This window comes from Acomys minous (assembly GCF_964271855.1).
Source record: "Acomys minous genome assembly, chromosome: 12".
Taxonomy (NCBI): Eukaryota; Metazoa; Chordata; class Mammalia; order Rodentia; family Muridae; genus Acomys; species Acomys minous.
Window position 1 is genome coordinate 46928917 of NC_140493.1, and position 15767 is coordinate 46944683.

The 15767-nt window shown below is 41.2% G+C and overlaps 1 protein-coding gene across 5 annotated transcripts in view; it reads right to left on the minus strand.

The window, feature by feature from the left end:
• Positions 1 to 15767, minus strand: part of DNAAF11 (dynein axonemal assembly factor 11) — a 101185-nt gene that overhangs the window by 76439 nt on the left and 8979 nt on the right. For all 5 annotated transcript variants that reach the window (XM_084751022.1, XM_084751020.1, XM_084751019.1 and 2 more), the window contains exons 2-3: positions 9385 to 9552; positions 3724 to 3801 (exon numbers count right to left, since the gene is read on the minus strand). In XM_084751022.1, coding sequence (XP_084607148.1) covers positions 3724 to 3801; positions 9385 to 9552 — 246 coding nt within the window. The remainder of the gene's footprint in view (positions 1 to 3723; positions 3802 to 9384; positions 9553 to 15767) is intronic.

Here is a 15767-nt window from a genome sequence, read left to right on the forward strand (position 1 = left end):
GATAGGATTTCAATAGGCTGGAGACATTGACTGCTAAAAGCAAGATACAAGATGAAATCACATCTGATCAAGACTCTCTTTCCAAATTCTGGAGGAGCCACAGGCAAAAGGCTAAGAGAACTTCATGAGTCACTTGCTGAGTCCCTGGATTGGAGGTGCTTTGGCTGGGGAGTTGATGGCAAGTATCATTCAAGAAACTTAGCCCCAGTGCATAGACTTGTATCATGATAGGGTTGGCAGTCAAGAAAGATGGACAGGCCAAACCAGGCAATGTGGAACAGCAGTATGAGCCAGCAGTATGAGCCAGCAGTAGGTGTTTTGGAAAGTGAAATGCACCATGCCAAAGAATTCCCTACCCCCAATGCCTATTGAAGAAGCAAGGAACCCAAACATCTGTCTTTGGGACTTGTGAGGTCAAGGTCAATGATGTACTGCAGAGACAGATTCAGAGGTAGAAAACATATCTGTAGTGATGCTGAAGACGATGCAGCAAAAAATTGAATTCGTTAAAACACATGTGTTCGTGGTACTGATCCGACCCTTTAAAAACCTGTTCTCTACCATTGGTATTCAATCTTCAACTTAAAATATTGAAAAATAAGGATCCTCAATAAAAGTGACTACATAAGTTAATGCAAAATGTTATATAAGCTCATTTTGTTTGTACTTGTTTTTTCCTAGTTTATTTTTAAATGAGTATATAAATGAGTATTGATAAGCAAGTAATGTTTAAAGACATGGATTGTAGTGAGTAAATAAAAGGAAAACACAGCAATATGAATACAAAAGCCAGGTTGTTTATACTATTGAAACTAAGTTAGCATTAGCTGGATCTAGCCCCTCGCAAACTAAGATATTAATTTTAATTGCCAGGCATGCAACTAAGAAAATAATTCAAAAATACATAGTGAGTTTTAGAGATCCAAACTTGAGTCCTCCTGTTTGATGGGAAAGACTTTTCCCATTGTGCTATCAGCAAAAATCCTGAAAAACTAAAAAGTAGAAGCATTCCAACTGCCCATCAACCAGCGAACAGAAGATATGGGGTCTCTATGCTGTGGAGTATTCTTTACCCAGAAAAGGGAATGATGTACTGAAACATGTTGTAATATGGAGGAAACTAGAAAATGGAGTGCCTTAAAGAAAGAAGTCAGATGGAATCTCAGAGTCATTTTGATTTGTATTACCCTGGTAACTAAAGATGTTGAGCATTTCCTTGGGTGTTTCTCAGCTATTTGGTGTTCCTTTGTTGAGAATTCTCTATTTAGCTCTGTACTCCATTTTTAATTGAGTTATTTGGTTTGGTGGTGGTTAATTTCTTGAGTTCTTTATATATTTTGGAAATTAGCCCTTTGTCAGATGTAGGGTTGGTGAGGATCTTTTCCCAGTCTGTAGGCTGTTATTTTGGTCTGCTGACAGACAGTATGGCTAAGATTAAACATTAAAGTGACAGCACATACTGGAGAGGATGTGGAGAAAGGGGAACACTCCTCCATGGCTGGTCAGAGTGAAAACTTGTACAACCACTTTGGAAATCAATCTGGCACTTTCTTAGAAAATTGGGAATAGTGCTACTGCAAGACCCAGCCCTACCGCTCCTGGGCATATACCCGAAAGATGCTCCACCATACAACAAGGACATTTGCTCAACTATATTCATAGCAGCTTTATTAATAATAGGCAGGATCTGGAAACAACCTATATGTCCCTCAACCAAAGAATGGATATAGAAACTGTGGTACATTTACACAATGGACTATTACTCAGCTATTAAAAACAAGGAAATCTTAGAATTTGTAGGCAAATGGATGGAACTAGAAAAGATCATCCTGAGTGAGGTAACCCAGATACAGAAAGACACACATAGTATATACTCACTTATAAGTGTATATTAGCCCAACATTGATGTCCTCTGAGAGACTCCACCTAGCAGAGGATCGAGACAGATGCTCGAACTCGATGCTGGACTCCAGGTGGAGCTCTGAGAGTGGTGTGGAAGAATGGGGGCGATGAAAAGACCCAGAGGGTTCAGGAGTCCAACAAGGAGACCATCAAGGCCATTGGATCTGGTGCACAAACTGTTGCACCAACCAAGGACAATGCATGCAGTAAACCTAGACCTCGCCCCCCTGTTCAGATCAAGCCAATGGACAGCTCATTCTCCATGGTTGTGGGAAAAGTGGAAACTGCCTCTGATATGAACTCTGCTGCCCCCGATTTGATCACTTCCGCTTGGTGCGGAGGCCTGGCAGGTGGAGAGAGGAAGGATAAGCAGGCTAGACACATGAGACCTGAAAGGCTGTGGTTATATGGTGGAGGATGAGGTCCCCTTCTGTTAGAGGTCTAGGGGAGGGGAATATAACGGAAGAAGGAAGGAAGGAGGGTAGGAACAGGAAGATACAAGTGAAGAAATAACAATCAGGGTGTAATCTGAATAAATTATGATAAATTTTTAAAAGTATAGAAAAAAAAAGAAGTGAGGCACAAAAGACCATGACCGGTGTCACTCTGCTTGTATTATGATCAAAAATCTGAAGAAAGGAGGTGATCTTGAGCTGTCATTAGTGGGTAAGTTGGGGGCACAGTGCAGTAAGTGCTAACTGATAGGAGGTTTCTTTTTCCATGATGAAAATGTTCTAGAACATAGGAGCATATCAAAAACTGCTGAGCTGTGTACTCACAATGGTGAGTTTTATGGTATCTAATTTATATTTCAGTTTTAAAGAGTGTTTCAAGTATGTAAAAAAAATGATACATTTTGAGAAAACAATATCTTTTGATTCAGTTTACATGGTAAGTCTGAGGTGGATTGGAGAGGATATGTATGAAAGATTAATACATTGAAAGTAGAACTTAGCACAAAATCAATGATTTAGAAACTACTAAAGAAGAGATTGATAATTTAATACATTAGAGTACTATTAGACTTGTACATGCCAGGATTGTAACTGAAAGACGCCAAAAGGTGGTACATCAAAGGAAAACATAGGCACCATGTGACAGTGGCTGAAGATCCAGAATGTAGAAGAGTACACTTTCCAAAATGGCAAATCAAGTGAAAACTTGACCAAAAAGATAGGAACCATCTTAGAATTCACCTCAAAAGAAACATCAACATACCCTAAGGAGAGCCAAGATCAGTGTTAATACAGGAGCTGAAAGCCAACAGTGACAAGCAGTGGGGTGTCCTGAGTGCATTCTACTACTGTTGGGGGCGGGGTGAGGCCTTGCAAAGCCTTACTGAAATGACACTCACACGGAGCTGCAGGTACAAAGAGAAGCAGATACAGTCTTTCAGGAGAAAGAAATTTGGCAGTATTTATGTCCCAAAATCTACATATTTAAACCTAGGAATTTCAAGTCTAGATAAAACCCTACTGGGGGAGGGGAAATTGAACAAAGAGTGGTAAAAAAAAAATGTTAAGACTAATAGATACAATATAGTCTGATTGATAGGAAGCAAAACAAAAGAGAAACGTGTCACATACTCCAAGATGTCAACTGCAGCTCCCTCTGGTAAAAGAGGCCAAGCTGGGAAAGGGCAAAACACATTTCTGGCTTTGAGTTTACATATCAGTTTATTGTTTGAATTTTTATAAGAACTAAGATGAGCAAGATTTATGTAAAATGAAATTTTAAAGTGTACTTTTTGTATCTGCAATACTTCATAAAGCCACTTTGAAATTTTTATTTACTACAGAAACAAATCAGGAAAACTCTTACCTTCCAAATTTTCGATTCTTTCAATGTTGTTTAGTGCTAAATTCAAATATTCAAGTTTCTTGAGTTTGCTAACATTTTCTGAAATACAAATAATGTAATTAATTAATCTTCAAGAGAGAAGACTATTTCTTAATTTTTCATGAAAATGATACAGAGAAGCGAAGGGCCGTGGTGGCTGGTGGCTTTTCAGGACTTTACGGTCTCAGTTGCAATTTCTACTACTATGGTAAAACACCATGACCTAAAGCAACCTGAGGAGGAAAGGGTTTGCTTCTTCTTACACTTCCAGATAACACCCCAACCCTGAGGGAGATCAGGGCAGAAGGATCTGCCAGGGCAGGAGCTGAAGGAGCAGCCATGAGGAGTGCTGCTTGCTGAACTTGATATTTTATGCCACCCAGGACCATCAGCCAAGGGGCGGTGCTACCCACAATGCTACACGCCCTCCCACACCAGTCAAGAAAATGCACCACGTTTTTGCCCACAGGCCAATTTGATGGGGAAATTTTCTCAACTGAGGATCCCTCTTCCTAAATGACTCTAGCTTGTGTCAAGTTTAGGTAAAACTAGACAGCACACCTATACAACAGACACTAGGTTGCCAGCAAAGCTTTCTTCTCTCCCTTCCTTCTTAAGAGTCCCAACGTTTGCTACTATTCCTACTCATGCCCGAGTCCACTGTGGTATGTGTAGGCAAACTGACCAGTGTCCCGTACTGAGTGTCTCCTGCTTGGTTTTGAAGGCAGCAGAACTTAGTTTAAGCCAATCAGCCCACAGCATTTTCTGGAAGCCGTAAGCTAAAGAAAAGCACACCTACCACAGGTATTTAGAGTCAGGTGAAAACTCAGTGTTCTCTGCTTTGGCACTGCCTCTTTTCACTACAAGATGGTAACAAGGATAGAACGCTTATCCCTTTCAGTAATCAAGCTTGGTCATGAAGGAACCAGCTGTAAATAAAGTGTGCTCTGTGGTGGTGGCACTGGGAAAAGGGACCCACTGCCCCTGTAGTTGATTTTTTTTCTCAACCTACAGTTGGGCAGAATGATAAAAGCAATAATAGTTTCCTGACAGGTAAGCCATGAGAAATGGACTTTCCTTTATTTAAAGTCCAAATTAACCTGACATGAGATTCTCTTTTAAAATAAATCTGAAAGACCATTCAGACAAAACAAGTATGAGGTAGTTGAGGAATCACTATTGAATGGAGCGTCTCTAAACCAGCTGGCAATAAGACATAGCTAACTGTTTCATGTTTTCCATATCATATTCTAAGCATTTCACCTACATTACGTTTTAAAGTTAATTAATTACATTTATGTATTGTGTACAAATGTATGGGTATGGGTGAATGTGTCACAGTATGTGTATGCGCATCAGAAGAGAACTTGTGGGAATGGATCTCTCCTTCAACCATGTATAACCTGGACGCTGAGTCCAGGCTTACCAATTGAGCCATCTCATTGTGTGTGTGTGTGTGTGTGTGTGTGTGTGTGTGTGTGTGTGTGTGTGTGTGTGTGTGAAGTCTTATGCCAGTATATGTAGAATTAATGCACATGCCAAGATACACTTTCTCTTAAAAGAACAATTACTTCAGACAAAAAAAAAATGGCATCCCTATCTCAACTAAGGGATACTGCTCTCCAGGGTCCTCAGAAATATTATGAATAGCAAGCATGACTTACTATGATCACACTGAAGCACTAACCAGAGTTCATCTAAACTTAAATTATATGTATAGCCATATTTATCTGAGAACAACACTTAGTTCCCAGTGCCTTAAGTCCACTCATTTTTAAAATGAAACCCTGAAGCTGAATTCACTTTCTCTCTGCCATTAAATTACTCTAGTAGCACTGATGTTTATAGAAGCAACACCTGAGCTCTCCGCCACCAACATATTTGGAAGTTTCTGTGCACCAGCAAACAGGAGGAAAGGTAGAGTAGACATCTCATCAATATCCTGAACAAAAATACTCGGTGGTTACTGTTAAATATCCCATCCCACAGTGGGCTACCACCTGGTTTGCAACGAACTCTTCTCCTTCAGTTGCTGGAGTCACCTAGTAGAAATCCACCCAAGAGTTGTACAGAGCAGTTTCCTCGGTTAACTCCTCAAGAGACCAGGCAAACTAGCCAGGAGAAAGACAAAGATTCTACAAGTAAAGCCAGCTAGGCCCTCTCTAGCAGCCTGAAGGGAGCCTCAGAGCTCAAGCCGAAACCACTGTGGCACCCGTTGTCCCCAAACGCCAGGAGCAGGACAGAAGACTTCTTGTCTGACCAGGTTAAAGAGGTCAGTACACCAACCTCCTTCCCCCATCTTTACAAGGCCCACAGGGGAGCTGTTGGGAAGAGCAGATCCAGATCGCCAGTGGCTACTCCCCCCCACAGGCTCTGCACTCCAGTGGGACCACAGATGGTCCTTAGATCACACTTGCTTCATGGCTGAGCAGAGCCTGCCTCCCACAGCCCATCTGTCCCACCCGGTTAGCCAGGGAGCTCTAGGAAAGGCAGTTGCTTTGCAAACTTCCACCTCAATGGTAGGACAGCATGTGTGGATCCTAGAGATATACTTTCACTTGCTAAACACATGCCTAAGTGCCCATGGGTGGAGCAGCATTGAAAAATCCCATTATTAGAATTGAAAAGAGTGTTTAATTTAAGAATACTTTGGAAGCAAAAATTTAAGCTTTCCCGCAGCCCTGAAAAGGCCTGAAATACTATGCTACTAATTAGTAATTGTGATGGACCCAGCTGTGGAGATTAAAATTTCTGGAACTCTTTGAAATCTGTACAATTAGCACAGTTCTTCAAAGAGCCCATGAATAAAAGCTGGTGGTTTTCTCTCACCGCCTTTTTAATTGAACAGTGTGCCAGAGTTTCCAGTTCCTGGTAAAGCAAAAGACGCCAAGAATATTTATCTAAAGAAATATATAGTTTTACTAAATCTTCCAAAATGATGCAAATCTGGGCTTTTTATAATCCCCGGGCTAATTTTTAATTATCCACAGAATTAAAGGCACCCATGCGACCAGGCTTTCTCAGCCTTGGTAATGTTAGCACTTTGAGCGGGATAATTCTTCTCCTGCCAAGCAGGGCCAATAACATATACCTCCAACACACACACACACACACACACACACACACACCATAACCAAAATGTCCCCAGACATAGCCAAGTGGTCCCTGGTGAGAACCACTGTGGGTCCCTGAAAAGGTAACTGTAACCTCAAAGCTGACCCCTGGACTCCAGGGGTGTCACTCTATCTCGGCTTGTTCCATCTATTCCCCCGATTCTATTCCCTTCACCCTTCTGCCCCTGGCTAACCAGGACAAGCTGGGCTGGATAATGACATTAGTAGATTACCAGCTTTCACCCACTAAACCCTTATATCACGGTAAGCACAACAATCCTCACACCATCCCATGCCGTTCTGCACCCCTCACTTCAGTAGGGGTTGTCAGCACCCTTTTATAAATATCCTAACTCATTCTTGGTCAGCTTAACTGGCTTGCTTATTTTCACATAGCTCACAAATAAGGGACAGAGGAAGGGTTCACAGACAAGTCTACCTGATGCCCGTGCATGCTTTTACTATTAAGGGTAGAGTTGCTTTAACAAGAAGCAGCTCTGCACTTGTTTCCTTATGGCAGGACCCCATTAAATGGCTCTGTAGATCACCCTTTATCTGCCCCTTAATTCATTGTTAGAGCAAGGAGGAATGCCTGGGACAGGAAAAGACCAACTTATGCAATGGGTAAATTGAGGAAGGAATTTTGGCGTGCTCAGTCTCTCCCTCATTCCTTCTTTCCCTTTCTTCCTTCTTCTTTCCTTCCAGGATGTCCCTGCCAGAGAACATATGATCCAACTCCCTTCTACCATAAAGCATGGATTTACTTGAACAGGGAAAACATGTGGCTGCTCAGGTTGGCCTGGAAATGAGAGGTTTATTTTGAGGGGAGTATTAGCAAGCCTGTCCATTTACTAGTCTGTGCTACATTCTGTGAAAAGCTTTATCGGTGTAGTGGCTTGAATCAGAATGGCCACCATAGGCTCATATGTTTGAATTGTTGGTAACCAGTTGGTGGAACTGTTTGGGAAGGATAAAAAGGTGTGGCTTGGGTAGGTGTGGTCTTGGAGGAGGAGCTTTGCCTTTGTGAATAGACTTTGAGACTTCAAAAGTCCTTGGCTTTGCCAGTGTCTCTTTCAGCCTTGTGGTCGCTGTCTCAGTGTGTAAGCTCTCAGCTGCTCTTCTGGCACCATGACTGCCTGGCTGCTGCTATGACCTCACCATGATGGCCATGAACTCTCTGAAACTGTGACCAAGCCCTCTTTCTTCTGTAAGTTGCCTTAGTCTGGTTTCTCTTCTCAGTAATAGAAAAGTAACTAAGATAATCAGAAACAATACTAACATTTTGATCTTTTCCCACATGACTTCTGCACTTACCTGTCAATTCCATTCCAAACTAAAACCACCCTAATACAGCAAACTGATCCCAATACTTTGTATTCAGCAATATGGCACAACTGGCTACCATAGTCTGTGGTGATCTGACAGAGGCATTCAACAAATATTCTTACTTTTCAGAACACATTCATGTTCATATAAAAACTGAGCAGAACTTAGGGCTCTCATAAACCCCATTCTTTCCCTGCACAAGCCCAATTGCTTTTCCCAATGCTATCAATACGCTATGCCAAAGTGGTAGACTCATCAAAACTGACAATCCTACCTTGGCATATTATCACCCACACATTTACCCTTCTTCCATGGTTCTCAACCAACCTAATGCTGCGACCCTTTAATACAGTTCCTCTTGTTGTGAACCACACCACAACCATAAATTTATTTTTGTTGCTACTTCGTAACAGTAATATTACTACTTTTATTAATCATAATGTAACTGTTTTTTGAGATAAGACATTTGCCAAAGGGGTCAACTGCTCCTGTATTACACATTCTGGGTATCTTGTTAAGTGAGCATGTACCCATCATTACCCTCCGTGCTCTGACTACTACTCTGACTCCCTGCTCATTACTACTAGTCCTTGGAAACCACTGATCTTGTGGCAGTTTCTATAGTTTTGCCTTTTCCAGAATGCCATAGTTGGACTCATGAAGGCTTAGCTTTTTTATATTGATTGCTTTCACTTAGTTATGTACATTTAGGATTCCTCTCCATGTTTTTCATGGCTCAGTAGCCATTTCTTTTAAGCTATGAATAATACTACATTTTATGGCTGTAGCAGAGTTGACTGGCTGAAGGATATCTTGGTTGCATACAAGTTAGGGCATCTGTAACTTTTTAAACAAAAACTTTATTGGTATACATTTATGACAAGGAGTTTTAAACTCCAGCATGATCTTTCCAGTTCTGCTAAGAGAGATAGATATAAAGCCATGGAAAATACATGACTCATATCCTCCCACTTTGAAAGCTGGGAGATCATATGCACCTCACCATGAACTCGACTTCCAATTCAATAACAGCATCCAGCAGGGCACCAAGGCAAACCACACACAGGAAGGCCTGGGAATCGTCTGCAAACAGCTACTGCGAGGTGGCTGTGTCTCTTTCCCCATAGCCTTATTATTCAGTTATTTTCCAAAGTTCACCCACTCAAATGTTAAAAAGTCAGGAGAACAAATGATTGAGACTTACCAATTTTTCCAATGAGGTTATTTTGAAGATAGAGAATTTTTAAATCCCGGCACCATTTGTCAATATGTTCTAGTCTTTCTATTTCTTGCTGATGCAAGGAAAGTTCCTCCAGGGAAAAAATTACACAGTCATTGTGCTCAGCATTCCGTCTAATAAGATCTTCTGTGACTGAAAGAAATTGTGCAGCATATTTTATTCCCATTCTCATTGTTCTGTGTCGGGTTATTAGGTTATTATTAACACGTTGGAGTTTCTTTGCAGCTAAGTGTTGATTCCTCAGGCCCAAGCAATTTTCAGACACAGAGAGAGGCAAGTACTCTGTGTAGAGCCATGATGCAAAGCAAAGAAAAGTGACACAATAAAACCTCAAGTCGCATTTATCTTTGTATGTATATGATCTAAGTTTTGCTATGTAGATGGAGGAAGAATTGTCAGTTGACAACTGTGAGAATGTGGTCTCGTGGCACCAGACCAAAGTAGATGACGTCCTCTAATGGACCTAAGACAGAGCAACCGAGTCACAATCTCCCTGACAAAGAATAGAACATACAAAACTTCCTCCACTGCCAGGTGTGGTGGCACAAGCCTTTAATCCCAGTACTCGGGAGGCAGAGGCAGGAAGATCAAGGCCAGCCTGGTTTACAAAGTGAGTCTAGGACAGCCAAGGCTACCCAGAGAAACCTTATCTCAGAAAAAAAAACAAAAGCAAAAACAAAAACAAAAACAACAACAACAAAGAACAAAAACTCAAAAACTTCTTCCATCATCCAGTAAGGAAAACCATCCATAATTTAGCCAATAATTGCTCATTTAGAGCTTCAGAGAAAGAAAAGAACAGCCAAGACCCTGGATAACTGCTTATAAGAAAAGCAAACATGAGAAGGAGTTTCCATTCTCCAACAAAAACAACAGTAGCACCAACTGCCAAGATCCAGGTCAGGGGACAGTAATGATGATGGAATCAAAGGAGTGCAAACAAAACCACGGTCCACTGCTGGAGCCAGGAATGACATCACTAATCATATTTATAAGGTGGACTGCAAGCACAGAGGCAGCAATAATGAGGACAAATCCTGCATTTGCTAGTGTTAGTAAAATAAATGTGTTTTTCTTATTTGAACCCACTTGGCATTTTAGTAAAATGTGTAAGTGGTTTCTGTTGATCCTGGTATATAATGAAGACGTATTTGTTGTCATGTATAAGATGCCAGGCAAATGCTCTGAATAACGAAATGCTTTGAATGATAACATTAGATGACAAAATGCTCTGAATGGTTCAAAGTGCTGATATACAGATATATTATTTACCTTCATCTGGGGAGGACCTGAAGCTCAGAGTCTCCCTAACTAATTCAGGCCTTGGCTGTGAGAGATAAAGCCAAGTTTTTAGTCAACAGCCCAGTGTTGGACCATGTTCAAACTTACTTCTCAAAGTCTTACAATGCAACGCTTAACCTACTGCACAAAGTTAACCCAATTAAGATGATTTCCTTTGAAGTGACAAATCAATATGCTAAACAAAGCCTACACTTTGTAATGTTCTCTTGGAAACTTGATCTGTTGTGTACACATGATAACAATTACAGTCAAGAATTTACAAAAGCTTCTACTGTAATATGGTTTCTTTCATCCATCAACTTAATCTTAAAATAGATAAACACCAGCAGCGCCTCATTTTCACACACACACACACACACACACACACACACACACACACAAACCACACAGGGTTGATGCATCTGGGTAGACTATAGTTCATACAGGATATTCTGTGATAGAAGGTTTAAGTGATACTATGAACTACAGAGGTGCAAAAGAACAAAACCAGCTGAGATTAAATGCCTCTAAAATGATGGAATCGCTTTATGAGAAGTGACTGCTTTCTCAAACACAGAAAAACACGGCAAAAGACAAGGTCTTCTGTCCAACCATAGCATCTGTGAGAGCTAGAAGGGATAACGCCTTCATGACATCACCCGGATATAATGCTTATCCTTGTAAACATTCAACAGGGGTCTGTTTCTAGGATTAATTCTTCTGCCGCAGGCAAAGAAGATCCTACAACACTGAGACACCTGATGCCTTGTCACAGTTTCTGAAATGGAACAGTGGATTCTATTCCTGCCAAGTTCCTAATATCTTTGCATTCATGTATGAAAGTGTTTGGGTTGAAGATAACTTGGTTATATACGTGACATTAAAATGCTTTTCTTCATAAGATATTCCATAGTATACATGGGTTTGTATGTACTTTTGGAATTGGGAAGAAACTTTTACCAAGTTACATAAAGAGGAAACTGAATTTAGCAGACCACTTATTCTTAACCACTGTGCTACACTACCTCCTGGATGACCAAGTAAGAGCCCCTGAAGATTCCTCGGGCTCCTGAATGTGTGCACTTGTCCAGCTGAGGCAAGTCCTTCACAGCACTATCAGCTGGCCTGCCTCCCTATCATTCTGAAAGGTGGAGTTTTACCTTTTTTAAAAACATAAAAACAACTTCAGCCTTCTGGCCCAGTATATTTGACCACATTTTTGTGAGGCAGGAACTATTTTTTTTATAATGAATCTTTTTTTTTGAAAAATAAAATCATTCATCTTACATCTCATTTGCTATCCCATCCTGTGTATTCTCCCATTCCTCCCTCCCTCCCGCTTTCACTCCATTCCCCTTCCCTATAACTGTGACTGATGGGGACCTCCTCCCCTTGAATATAATGCTAGGGTATCAAGTCTCTTCTTGGTAGCCTGCTATCCTTCCTCTGAGTTCCATCAGGCCTCCCCATCCAGGGGAAGAGGCAGGAACTATTGAGGACTTGCTTTCCCTGTCTTGGCAGAGTTCAGACATCAACTCTGCCTGCATCCAAGCATGCCAAGTTTTAAGAATTATTCTGTCAGTGGTTGAAATGAGGACATTTTGTTCAGTAGCTGGTTTGCCACATTTGAAGCCATCTCCATAAGGAGGTTCACTGATGCTCGTCATCATCCCTGAGGTAGGCTGGGTGTTGCCAGGGGCTAACCTGTCTTATTGTCAAGGAACCATTAAACCAATATAAACATCTTTAAATGCCATATTCTGTAGGACTCTGAGGTTTTTGAAGACTTTAAGATTTTACCTTATCTGTCTATAGAATCAGACCTGTTACATCTAGGATGTATATTCTTATGGTAAAAATAGACTAGTAATTGAGATGTCCACAAATTGATCAGTTAACAATTAACTTCTCTAACTTACTTATGCTACAGCCTGCAATAGGATTTTCAAAGAATTGGAGGTAAATCTTGTATTCTACTTGAGTGGTATGGGTATAATATATTAGAGTAAAAATATATATGATGTATGTGAAGAATAATCTTAAATTTGAATTCTATATCACTGTATCAAAATTAAACTTATTTTTGCATCAATATACAAATTTTTATACCAGTGAATTAAAAAATAACCTTGTGGGCATAGTTAAGGCCTCAGGTTGAGGTGTAAACTCAATAATCTACTTTTTGTCCTATCATACCTATATATTTCTATATTCCCTCTTCTTTCCTTTCAGCCCCTAACTCCAAACCTAAGAAAGAAAGATAAAGGAAAAGAAAGACATCCCTGAGTCCAATCTTGTATCCTCTCTGGATAAGACCAATAGTAACTTACAACCAACTCCCAATGAAAATAAATATCTAAAGCCCAAAAAAGCAACAACAACAACAACAACAAAACATACCCTGCCCCCAAGAGTTATGGGTGACTCTCCAGGCAGCAAACTGTCTCTGTCATTTTTTTTTAATATGGAAGTTGCTAACCTGCACTTCCTGTTCACTCAAGTGATTGATATTGCTCCTTCTCTAGTCTCTGATGGGGTTGAAGACCAAATACTTTAGTTTCACAACTAAACTTGGCTGTCTGGAGTTAGGATGTTTTTGGGTCTAGATAGATGTTTTAAGTTGATAGAGATGAGATATGATAAATAATGAGTTACAGTCAGAATTTTAGACTCATTGAGATAAGAAAATGTTTTCTTCAAGGTTGCCGAATACAAAGATCCAAAACACTATGAATGTAACATGAATATAATTCCTGGTTGTTCTGTGGTTCTTCTTGCTGTATGCAGTTTATTTTATATATGTGTAGTAATGTAAATAAATAAATAAATAATTTTTCAAAAATATAAAAACAAGCCTGGAGTGGTGACCCAAACGGTAATCCCAGCACTTAGGGAGGCAAAGGCAGGCGGATGTCTCTGAGTTCGAGGCCAGCCTGGTCTACAAAACAAGTCCAGAACAGCCAAGGCTACAAAGAGAGAAACCCTGTCTCAGAAAAAAAGAAAAAGATAAAACCATATACGAACTTGACTGCTTGTTTTCAATGTGCTGAACTCTCTGCTCCTTCCAGTGGGAGGAGGTTGGGTGGCTTGAGATGACACTACCTTAGCATAAGATGGAGAATGCAGGTGAGAGGTTACAACCCAACACAGGATGCAGGTTTCTGCTGCTCTAAGGGCTACCTCAGCTGACAGGCAGAGGCGGCTGCAAACCCAGTCCTGGGAAAGACATGCCAAAGAGATTCCAAAGGCGCCTCAAGTGGCAGCCTACCCAGCTCTGGCTTGCTGGGACCCCTCTGCTATGTCTGGAATGTTACCACTATTTTGTTAGCCAGCTTGCACAAACTATTTAAGAAAAAGGAAACAAACCAACAAACAAACAAACAGCAACTACTACAACAACAAAATCTTCCTAGTAACCAAACATTAAAAGGGATATTAAAATTACCCTCCTGCTGGACACACACACACACACATCAAGTTGTTTTTTTTTTTTTTTTCTTTCATGGCAGGAATTAAACCTAGGGCACCTGCCACTAGGCATGTAGCCTATGGAACTACACACTTAGCCACCCATGTTTGTTCAATAACTGAAATCAACTGACATCCAACTTGACAATATAAGAAATAAGTTGTGTAAACTAAAACCCCCACCTCTATACATAATCTACAAAACCCTTCTTAACAAGCACACAATTTAAGTTCTGGCTTGAGAGGCATAACCTGCCTTAGCAGAGCTATCTTTTTTTTTTAAAAATCTTATTAATTTATTCATATTACATCTAAATTGTTATCCCCTCCCTTGTATCCTTCCATCCCTCCCTCCCTCCTGCTTTCCCCCTACTCCCCTCCCCTATGACTGTGACTGAGGGGGACCTCCTCCCCCTGTATTATCTTAATGAGATGTGGGAATCATTCACCACTGCTCAGTGGGCTCTCGAGTGCTTAGTCGTGTATCTGTGACTTAGAAGCCCGTGAGAGGGGGTGGATTGTTGGAAGACTGGCTGCTACTAGGCCTGGAGTCCATGAACCAAGATGACCTCATGCAGAAATTATGCTGTCCCTTTAGACAGTGCCTAGAGAGGGACCAGTGAAATCTGTTACACAAGGAGGGCCAGGTCTGCACCGCACTAGTCACTTCCTGGGATCATTTACAAGACAGACTATAGCGCAGGGTTTCCATCCCCAATATCCACAGTTTCCAAGGAGCACCTGTTTGCCAGGTATATGGAAGTCTCGGATGTATAGGATGGAGTGAGCATAGGGTGGAGGAAGGATCAGGGATACAGGCAGGGAAGGAAGAGAAGTAAGTAGTGAGCCAGAGCTCGCCCTGAGCCTCCACACTCGAGCGAAGCTCCTTGAGGAGTCTGACATGTTATATTAAATGTCCCCTTTGAGTTGTATGAAAGCATTCTTCTCAAGGGAGGAACACGCACTTTATTTAGCATTTTGGCGGGCCACTTGATGGGCTGCTACTTATCTTGTCCCCAAATTCTGGTTGAGGCTTAGCTCGATATCCAGATGAATATATAACCCAACGAGTGTGCACTCTGCTCTCGGGCATCCTGGCAGCATCTTAAGCATCGCGTCATCCCTGAGTACCTACATGGCCCACCAGGTACCCTAGCTGCTGCTGATGGTATCACAGCCTCCTCCGGCTTTGCTGCCTCCTGGAGGCTTACAAGGATGGATGCGGTTCCTACTGGCAAAAACAACAACAACAACAACAACAACAACAACAACAAATCCCTCTCTTGCTGCATCTCCCACAATTTGAGGAAGTCATATCATTGTGCCATTATCTGACTGAAGTGGATTGTCCACATGGGATGGTTGTGGATAGACATCAGGAAGGAAGTGCGCCTATCCTTACTTCCTAAGCACACGAAATAAAATGGTAAGAATCGCTATCAGTCGAAAGGGGCAGGACGAGGAAAGCTCCTTTAGTGCGGACACCAATCACACAGAGAGGAGGAGCCCACAGTTACACTCAGAGCAGTAATACTGTTTTGTAGCAACTACTGTACACAAATAGGACAACACGTTTTAAAGTGTAGAATCACAAAGGA